This window comes from Macaca nemestrina, chromosome 3, assembly GCF_043159975.1.
Source record: "Macaca nemestrina isolate mMacNem1 chromosome 3, mMacNem.hap1, whole genome shotgun sequence".
Taxonomy (NCBI): Eukaryota; Metazoa; Chordata; class Mammalia; order Primates; family Cercopithecidae; genus Macaca; species Macaca nemestrina.
In genome coordinates, this window is record NC_092127.1 from 68,276,168 (window position 1) to 68,287,060 (window position 10,893).

The 10,893-nt window shown below is 37.8% G+C and overlaps 1 protein-coding gene across 1 annotated transcript in view; it reads left to right on the plus strand.

Annotated features, from left to right (window-relative positions):
* LOC105486156 (pyroglutamylated RFamide peptide receptor) overlaps positions 1-7,636 on the plus strand; it is a 55,715-nt gene extending 48,079 nt beyond the window's left edge. Inside the window, exons 4-6 of the mRNA XM_011748873.3 lie at positions 1,914-2,149; positions 4,412-4,509; positions 5,218-7,636. Of these exons, the coding sequence (XP_011747175.2) occupies positions 1,914-2,149; positions 4,412-4,509; positions 5,218-5,543 (660 nt within the window). The 3' untranslated portion in view covers positions 5,544-7,636. The remainder of the gene's footprint in view (positions 1-1,913; positions 2,150-4,411; positions 4,510-5,217) is intronic.
* The last annotated feature ends 3,257 nt before the right edge of the window (positions 7,637-10,893 follow it).

Below are 10,893 nucleotides of genomic sequence, written 5' to 3' on the forward strand. Positions count from 1 at the left end.
AAGCAAAGACTTCCCGAGGGCATATGCTCAGATGGTTTTACGGAAAATTTCAGATCTTCACTCTTCAATTTCAGATTTTCTATTTCCAAACATACGCTTCTCGAAAATTCTACTGCCTAATATCGTCCTGAGCTTGCAGGGACTCTGAGCTTATGACAGGGATGATACAAGTCTCCCTGCCTTCAGCATTTCTCACTGCCACTCTCTGCTTCGGTTGTACTGGGCTGTCTCTCTCATGAGTGATACATTTGTCAGTTTTCAGGTGATAGAAGCAATGAGATGGTTAAGGTTGTCATTGCTCCTGCCTCCTTACTGTATGAAAATGTGAATTCACAACTTCTCAACACCTGTCAAATACCTTTTCTTCTCTGCCAGGCTTTACCCTGAATAGAAATATATTTAAGAGAGAGAGTAGCACAAAGCCCTGCCATGAGTTTGTGATGCCTTGATCAGTGTGGCTTCCCTGACATCAGTCATTGAATTATCTCTTGTTTTGGTGCCCTGTGGTGAGATTCAGTTTGGGTGAGAGATGTGACTTTGGTAAGTTGGGAGAAGGGTGCTTATGATGGAGGAAATGGGAATGTAGACCCAGCGTGACACTTCAAACTTGGGGACGATATTAGGCAGTGGAATTTTAGAGAAGTGTGTGTTTAGAAATAGAAGATCTGAAATTTTCCATAAAACCATCTGAGCATGCCCTCAGGAAGTCTTTGCTGAAGTCCATAGTGAGGACTTTGCCAAAGTCAGGAAGTCCGTAGTCCCTAGGGCTATGTGAACCTGATCCAAGACGCCCAGTCCAGCATGCTCTTAGATGTGTCAGTTCATGCCCCCCGGTCATTGGCCTTTGCAGGCTTTGCTTCCATAGAGTCAGAATGAATTTCATTTTAACATCTTATTTTCAGAGAGTTTGAATCTTGAGATTATTTTTCAGTGAGTGTTATTCCTAGTTGCATTTCTAGGTCAGAACTTGAATTTTCTTACCTTTGATGAGTAACCAAAAAGTTGCTTTTCCCCATTCAATTCACGTTGAAGACTGGTGATAAAATTTGCTGGGAATGTAGGCAGAAATATATCTGAGACCCAAGTATTCAGCTCCACAGTGACTAAAATGACAATAGTTTTGATAAATCTGTCATTTTTATTCCTATTACCCAAAAAAGTAACTTTTGAATATGCTTTAAATATTTAGTTTGTTCTTAAACTAGCCCTTAAAGCACTCTCTATTATTTATAAATGTTATTAATAATAGTTTTGAGCTTATGAGTCTGCCAGAAATAGTATGAATAAACCAGCAGGTACAATCTGAATATTTGTATATTTGCAATAGTTTGAATTCCAATTTCTCATTCATCTCAGAATAAAAGCTGCCAGTTGCCTCTTTAATATCTTTCCAAGCAATCTGATCATTGCAATATATGAAGTAGCAGTAACAAATTACGGCTTTCAGTACCTCTCAACTGAAGGATGTCTCATGCCTTTCAAAAATCTATCTCAACAATTGAAGAAGCAAAATAATTTAATATTAAACTACCTAGCATGTATTTTATATTGCAAATATTGCAAAATATTTTTCGATATATACTTTGGCAAATGTAGTGCTGTTTCAGTCAACTGAAAACTTGTGACTAGTGGAAATAGAAGTTGACAAAGATAATAAATGAAAGTAAACAGGCTATGGACCTGAATTCCATTTAGAATATAAAAGATGGTATAAAACTCTTAAGAACTTAAGCAGTGAAGTGGAAAAACTATGCTTCACAACAAAAGAACAATGAAAAATGTATCTCATTTGAAATACATGCTGGGGACAAATTTGAAAGAACTTAAAAAATGTGTTGCAATAATACTTGGCTGATTTCTGTTCTTTTAATGCTGACTACTGGTTCTTTTAATGAATTTTTCTTATTATAAAGATCAAATATGACTTCCTATATGAAAAGGAACACATTTGCTGCTTAGAAGAGTGGACCAGCCCTGTGCACCAGAAGATCTACACCACCTTCATCCTTGTCATCCTCTTCCTCCTGCCTCTTATGGTGATGCTTATTCTGTACAGTAAAATTGGTTATGAACTTTGGATAAAGAAAAGAGTTGGGGATGGTTCATTGCTGCAAACTATTCATGGAAAAGAAATGTCCAAAATAGCCAGGTCTGTTTAATGAAATATTCACCTCTTTAAAATATCTTTAATTAATTGTGCTGGAAGGGATGGTTGCCAGGGCTCTCAGAACCGCTAGGTAATTTAGTCTAAGCAACCTTTGTAATTCAAATTTGAGGCATGGACTGACTTTAAACTCTTGAAGTTTTACATGGGGCGGAAAGAAACAACAAGATTACCAGCTCACAAATCAACTGGGAAGTTACAGCTATAGGTAGAAACTGACTTGGAATTTAGAACATATATGATGTGGTAGGAAGACAGTGGGCTGGTGTCAGAACCCTGTGGTCCTATGGGTACTCTCTCTATTACTCACCAGCCACAAGATAGACATCAGTCTCACTCCCAAGGCTCTGCTTCCCTCATATGTACAAGGAGCATAATAACATCCATCCTTACTTAATCCCACCCAAAGATGATGCTAAAAGACAAGAGATTGATCTGTATGAAAATCCTTTGGAAACCGAAGCATGCTATTTATTTTAAATTATTATTATTTATTTATTTTTACCTAAGGGCTTTGCTTTCTGAATTTATTCATTAATAGAAATTTTAAAACACGACTTACTGCTGTGATACTTGTAGTCCATATCATTTTTTAATAATCTACACTGAATGACTATCAGAAACAAAGCAAAAAAGCCTTAAATGGAAGAGTCTGGTGATTTGGTGGGATTTTATCATCTCTCCAAGTGTGCTCTAGTGCTCAGTTAGAATTAAAAAGCCCTTCTCAATGTACAGGGGCCCCTAGGCTGTTCAGCACCTTGGGACCTATCGTTAAGTTGGTTCCTCCCACTTCCTTGAAAGAAAAAGCTACCGTGTTGAAATAAGAGATAATGGATCAGGCACAGTGGCTCATGCCTGTAATCCCAGCAATTTGGGGGGACCAAGGTGGGTGGATCACTTGAGGTCAGGAGTTCGAGACCAGCCTGGCCAACATGGTGAAACTCAGTCTCTACTAAAAATACAAAAATTAGCTGGACGTGGTAGTGGGTGCCTGTAATCCCAGCTACTTGGGAGGCTGAGGCAGGAGAATTGCTTGAACCTGATAGACAGAGGTTGCAGTGAGCCGAGATCACACCACTGCACTCTAGTCTGGGTGACAGAGCAAGACTCCATCTCAAAAAAAAAAAAAATAATAATCACAATAAAAGATAATGAGTATGAGTTTTTATAAACTTAAAGCACCATGCATATGTGTAGAGCTCTTGAATATGTAAATCCTCTTTACAGAAGTCACGGAGAAAATTAGTTTGAAGCCCTGGTTAATCATATTGTTAAGATGCATCAGGCCGGGTGTGGTGGCTTACACCTGGAATCCCAGCACTTTAGGAGGCTGAGGTTGGAGGACTGCTTGAGCCCAGGAGTTTGAGACTAGCCTGGGCCACAAAGTGAGACCCCGTCTCTACAAAAAATTTAAAAGTTAGCTGGGTGTAGTGGCATGCACCTGTGGTCCCAGCTACATGGAAGGCTGAGGTGGGAGGATCACTTGAGCCCAGGTTGAGGTTTCAGTGAGCCATGATTGCACCACTCCTCTACAGCCTGGGCAAAAGAGTAAGAACCTGTCTAAAAAAAAAAAAAAAAAACAAGATATATCATATAGATATTCATTTTAATTGTATCCCTGGAACTTCCCATATTTCATATATTTTTTTTTTGGTAGAGATGGGGTTTTGCCATGTTGCCTAGGCTGGTGTTGATCTCCTGGACTCACACAATTCACCTGTCTTGTCCACCCAAAGAGCTGGGATTACAAGCATGAGTTACTGCACCTGGCCCATATTTTATAAATATTGATATTTTACTGCCACAGGCATGAATGCTCTTTAATAGAAAGTGAGCGAAAGCTTTATATTGAAGTAACAGAAGTTGGACTTCCTAAATTCACATCCAAGATACAGTCTTTACTAGTTATCCAACTTCGCAAATTAATTAACCTTCTGTGTGTCTCGATTTCTGCATCTATCAAATGACTTATTGAGAAAATTAATAACATCATCCATTTCATGCATCTGGCAGAGTGCCAGATCCGTAATGAGCAGACATTCAAAGAACACTTATGATGTGGAAAATATTAAGATGAGGGTAATATCAGCAGGAAAAGAGGATAATCAGCTCACAAATAACCTATCATAAACTTAATTTAAAAATTATATTTGAGTGAACTAGGCTCAGACTTTAATAGCTTTGCAATGAAGCTGGCACATTTGCCAATGAGAAGTTAACTAATACAATGTTTGCTTGTGGGTTTAGGAAGAAGAAACGAGCTGTCATTATGATGGTGACAGTGGTGGCTCTCTTTGCTGTGTGCTGGGCACCATTCCATGTTGTCCATATGATGATTGAATACAGTGAGTGCTTGTCATTCTCATTTGATAGACATTCTCATTCATTTCCTGTGAGAATAGACAATGAATCTTTGAAATGTGCCGCTGTTCACTTGGATAATCAAAAACCTAACATTTCATGTTTCTTTCATGTCTTCAAGATCACAAGGTCATTATGTGGTAGGTCATTATGTATGACTATGACTAAATCTTTAATAATTACAGAAGACAAAAGCTTTGAGATTCCTCTCCCGTGTTACTCCTTCTGTTCTCCCTAGGCTATTTAAACGTTGGGAAAGGAGTGACATCCTATGAGCATTTCCCATTTAGAACCCGACTTGAATAGTTAGACCTGCAGTATATTCTCTCTGATAACCCAGGACTTATCATGGTTCTCAGTATGATTTTGTTTCTGTAAGGCAAGTGAACATTTGAAGGGTTACTGCTGCTTCCAGTTTACATGAAGCTTGGAGTTATCAAGCTGCATTGCTATAAGCCCCCTACTATTTGCTGGACACCAGGCTATGCTTGTAAGCCTAGATTCTCTAAGTGAAGACTCATCACAAAGGTTATTTTTATTCAGATATCAGATGCCTCTCCCAAAACGATCTTGAGAATTTTTCACACCTTTAGATACTTGTACAAGTGTAAGTCTTTGACAGACGACAAACAAAAGTTTTATTTTATGCTCCTTAAAATAAATATACATTCTAAAATATTACTTTATTTCAGGTAATTTTGAAAAGGAATATGATGATGTCACAATCAAGATGATTTTTGCTATCGTGCAAATTATTGGATTTTCCAACTCCATCTGTAATCCCATTGTCTATGCATTTATGAATGAAAACTTCAAAAAAAATGTTTTGTCTGCAGTTTGTTATTGCATAGTAAACAAAACCTTCTCTCCAGCACAAAGGCATGGAAATTCAGGAATTACCATGATGCAGAAGAAAGCAAAGTTTTCCCTCAGAGAGAATCCAGTGGAGGAAACCAAAGGAGAAACGTTCAGTGATGGCAACATTGAAGTCAAATTGTGTGAGCAGACAAGGAGATAAAAAAGCTCAAACGACATCTTGCTCTCTTTAGGTCTGAACTGGCTGAGAATTCTACTTTAGACAGTGGGCATTAATTATAACAATATCTTCATAATTAATGCCCTTCAGATTGTAGCCCAAAGAGAAAATTATTTTGAGCAAAGGTCAAATACTTTTTTTATTCTTAAGATGATGACAAGAAGAGAACAAATCACGTTTCCGTTAAAAAATGACACGAGGTTGGTCCAAGTGCAATGATGTTTACAACCAATTGATCACAACCACTCAACAGATTTCTGTGTTCCTTCTCACTTCCACTGCTTCACTTGACTAGCCTTAAAAAAGTGACATGGAAGGCCAGGTGTGGTGTCTCACACTTGTAATCCCAGCACTTTGGGAGACCGAGGCTGATGGATCACAAGGTCAGGAGATCAAAACCATCCTGGCTAACACGGTGAAACCTCGTCTCTACTAAAAATACAAAAAATTAGCCGGGCGTGGTGGCGGGCGCCTGTATTCCCAGCTACTCGGGAGGCTGAGGTGGGAGAATGGAGTGAACCTGGAAGGCGGGGCTTGCAGTGAGCCGAGATTGTGCCACTGCGCTCCAACCTGGGCAAAAGAGCGAGACTCCCCATCTCAAAAAATCTTTTTTGAAAAATGTGTGAACCATACTTTTAATATTATTTCAGTAGATTTTTAAAAATCTCGTACAGAAATCAGTGTTCTTAGCTAACAGTTTTTCTCCCACGCAGTTTTTCTCCCACCGTAATGTGACTATGTATTGCTAGACTGAATAAGAAAATCACTTAAAATAATGTCTTCTTCCTTTGAAAATTAAGTTAATAGTTCAGTGCTGTAATGTGATTTTTATTGCACTGTTGAAATTAGGTAATACAGTCTCTTTCACATGAGGTCTGTGCCACAATCATAAAATTAAAGCAGAGGGAGAAGCAGCCAAGTGACGGATGAATGAGACTTAGAGGAAGATGCCTGTACTGGAGCTTTGTATGGTTCTGCCAGTTACCTTGCTGCCTTGCTGTATGACTGGCAAGTCACATCGCCTTTTTAAGCCTTCATGTTTTCCTCTGTAAACTGGAGATGATACCCGCTCCACTTCACGGAGTTGCTGCCAGAACAAAATGAGACATGAGCAGACAAGCCCTTTGTACTCTAAACAGCCTCAAGCTCTGATGCATAAGCTCCCTATGTCTCACATCTCCCCTTTATGTTCTCTTTTCCTTTCTGAGACTCTCCCCGACCCCTGCCCAACTTTCCCCTCATGCCTGTGTTGTAACTGGTTTCTCTAATCAAAAGAAGAAAGTTTGGGGAGCCTCATTTCTGTGATATATTTAGACAAAACTATCTCATATGGTTATCTTTTTAAGCCCCTTATTTTCACTGATGGGATTTCTTATATAAAAGGAATTTTCTGTGTAGTTAGTAGATGAGGGTGTGAATCAACTCCAAGCCCATGAAATTCTACTGTGCCCAAGGCTGACCCTCAAGAACTGGGTCAAGAAGAACAATAGAGTCCCCCACCCATATTCCTTACCCCAACCTCCCTTAAGTGCAATCCTTGTCTCTTCAATCTTCTCTCTGGTTCCCAAATGTCATGGATACAGAGGCCACCATCACAGCACCCTGTCATTTTGCTTTCAACAGCTAAGATTCCCAAAGTCCAGCATCAACCTCACAGCCAAAGTGTTTATTCCATTTCCAGTTTTCCAGCACTTATTCTCCCAGCTAGGTAATAGGAAGAGAAGCTTAAGAGCTTATAGGACATTTTACAGGTAAAAGCTTTAAGATTTGGTAACAAAGGAACTAACTGTTGGGATCTTCAAGATACAGACATTTAATTTTATATGTGTCAGTGAAGCATGCATGAAAAAGACAAAGATGAAACAATGTACAGTATTATGAAAAAATGTCAATATGACACTGCAAAATTCACAAAGAGAAAAGAGAGAGACTGATTATTTAGTTTCTACTGAAGTGGACTATGAGTTATTTATATAAACTGCCTGTCATATCTAGTTACCCTATGGCAAAACAATGATTATCATTAAACATTAAACCATTAAAAATGAATTGGATTCACTGATTTTGGTTATCCTTACTCAGTTGGTAAGTATTCATATAATTCTTTCTACATTTGGTGTATACATGGTCTAAATATGACTTAATGAAAAACAGATAAATCTGCACTGTTATTGACCATGTAATTATTAAGGTTAGAAGTTTCTTATAATTCCTAAATATTTAGATATAAGGTAATAACATAAATATTTACTGTAAAATTTCCAGACATCTTATGAAAGCCTTTAAAAAAAAAAATTTGCTCACATTGCATTAAAGCTGTTTTAGAAACAGTAGCAGTAATAGCACACCTTTTTTGTCGTTTAAACATATAATCCCTTTGCTCTGTTATGAAGCTTCAAAAGGTAAATGTGGTCCAATCTGTTCCTGAAAATGTCCTACTATTAGCCAAAGAAGCTGTGAGTCTCATCTGGACGTTGAGTTCAGACACTGATATAACACAGCCTGTGAGTCCATAGAGAGTTCACCCTGGATTTACAAAACGAACCTGACTACTGCCTTTTGTTCTCTTTTCTCTGACTTCACAGTCCCTTGAGTCTTTATTTCCTTTGTCTTCTACTCAGCCATCTGCCTTTTTCGCCTTTTGTCTCTGCCACAGACTGCCTGTCACTCATTTTATCCATCTGGTTTTCCTTTACCTGGTGCTTGGAGTGAAAATTGAAAAGGTTTTGTTGGATCCAGGAGGTAGGGTTGGGAGTGGTACGGAAAACTAGCTTTTCATCTATTAGCATTTAGGTAAAACATTTGTGAAAGCAGTAAAAAATACGTTTCACTGCTCAGACCTCTAAGCCTTTTATTTCATTATGGATCACTGTGCCAAAAAGAGATCAGTATCTTTTCTCCACTCTATAAATAGATATGACCTTCTGAGGAATATTCATAGTTCATGTCCCTTTTGATTATACTATGAAGGATATGTCCTTTTTTTTGCCATAGTTTGGTATGGTTCAGAACACCAGTGTTATACATACTAGTTTGATTAAAGATTAATTGCTAGTTCCAAGATCATTTTAAAAAGAGAAACCCAGTTTCAGGCCCTATGCTATGTTACTTGAAGGCTTACAATAAATCAAAATAACAAGAAAATGTGTCATTGGCTTAAGGATAGATACTTAGCTAAATGCAAAATAATAAAGATACCAGAAGAAAAGGCACAAATATATAATCAACTTGTTTTGGCTGAGGTAGCAGCATAATTCAATGGGGGGAATGACAACCTTAAAACAAAAGGTTCTGGAACAATTGGATATTCAAGGACCAAAAATAGGACTTTGATTCTTATACTACATACAAAAATTAACTCATAATGCACCGTATACTTAAACAAAAGAGCTAAATCTGCAAAACCTCTAGAATAAAATAGAAGAAAATCCTGGTACCCTAAATTAGGCAAAGATTTCATAAGGCACTAAAAGCAGGAAGCATAAAAGGAAATTGATAAAATTAACTTTGTCAAAATGAATAGCTTCTGCTATTTGAAAGGTAATGCTATAAAAATGAAAGGACAAGCCACAGATTATAAGAAAATATGTGCAAAACACATCTGGTAAAGACCACATATCCATTATTTATAAAGAATTCTCACAACTCAGTAATAAAATTGGTAAATTATTTGAACAAACATTTTACCTAAAAAGAAACACAAATCAATAAGCATATGAAAAGCTGCTCAACATCAATAGTCACTACAAATGGCAAAACAAAACAACAGTAAGATGGCGCTACAGACTCCCTAGAATAATTGAAGTTAAAAAGTGTTGGCAAGGACGTTGAGCAACTGGAATTCCCATGGCTGGTGGGAATATAAAATGACACAGTTATTTGGGAAACAATTGGCTAATAAATTGAACAGTTGTTCTACAACCCAGAAATTCCATTCCTGGCCGGGCACGGTGGCTCACGTCTCTAATCCCAGCACTTTGAGAGGCCGAGGTGGGTAGATCACAAGGTCAGGAGATCAAGACCATCCTGGCCAACATGGTGAAACCCTGTCTCTACTAAAAATATAAAAATTAGCCAGGCGTAGTGGTGGGCACCTGTAGTCCCAGCTACTCTGGAGCTGAGGCAAGAGAATCACTTGAACTTGCGAGGCAGAGATTGCAGTGAGCCAAGACCGCGCCACTGCACTCCAGCCTGGCAACAGAGCGAGACTCTGTCTAAAAAAAAAAAAAAAAATCAATTCCTGGATATTTTCTCAAGAGGAATTAAAACATATGAATATTCATAGCAGCTTAATTCATAATCACTAAAAACTGGAAACAATCCGAATGTCTATCAGCTGGTGAATGGATAAACAAATTGTGGAAAAGCAATCCAATTGAATATGACTTACCAACAAAAAAGAATTAATTGTTGATACATGGGACAACAAGGATCAACCTCAAAAGTATTCTGCTGAGTGAAAGAAGCCAGCCAAAAAAAACTATATGCTCTATGATTCCATTTACATGAAATTCCAGAGAAGACAAAGCTGCAGGAATGAAAAACGGGGAGGGGTTGCCATGGGCTAGTAGTTAAGTTTAGCCAATTGAATGCAAGAGAGTGACTTTTTTGGATGACAGAAATGTGTTATCTCTTAATTTTAGTAATGGTTACTTGGGTTTAAACATTTGTCCAATTGATTAAATTGCATTCATTAAAAGGATGAATTTATTGTATACAAGTTATAGTTTGATTTTTTAAAGTACATTTCATGAAGGAATTCCATTTCGCAATGTAAAAATGCCAGCTCTTCATACTGATTCCTTGACCCGAAGAAGAAGAGTATCTATAGTAGGAAAAGCCTAGTGGAGGCTTTTAAAATTGCCCTACCCACCACCACCACTCAAGAGAGTAAATTAAAAATAATATTTTGGCCACAGGTGAACAAGAGAGATTGGTGCTGCACTCAGAGATTTAAATGATACTGCATATATACCCATCATATCTTCATTTGTTTCACTAATATGATAGATTCTGAGATTTAAATGATAGTGCATATATGCCCATCATATCTTCATTTGATTCACTAATATGATAGATTCCTGCAAAACTTAAATGGATTGTAATACATGACGTAGACTGCCACAAACAAGTAGTAGCCCCAAGTGCTGTGCTGTGCTGAATGTGGTATCTTTACGGGAGCAGATTACCACAGCGTCTAGCACACTATATGTAGCTATTCATCAGGCCAATGCTTTGTTTTCAATGTCTGTTAGGAAGGAGAATAAGCAGGAATCTTCTACATCCACATGGAATAAACAACAATGTATTTTCTATTGTCTTAACAAAAATT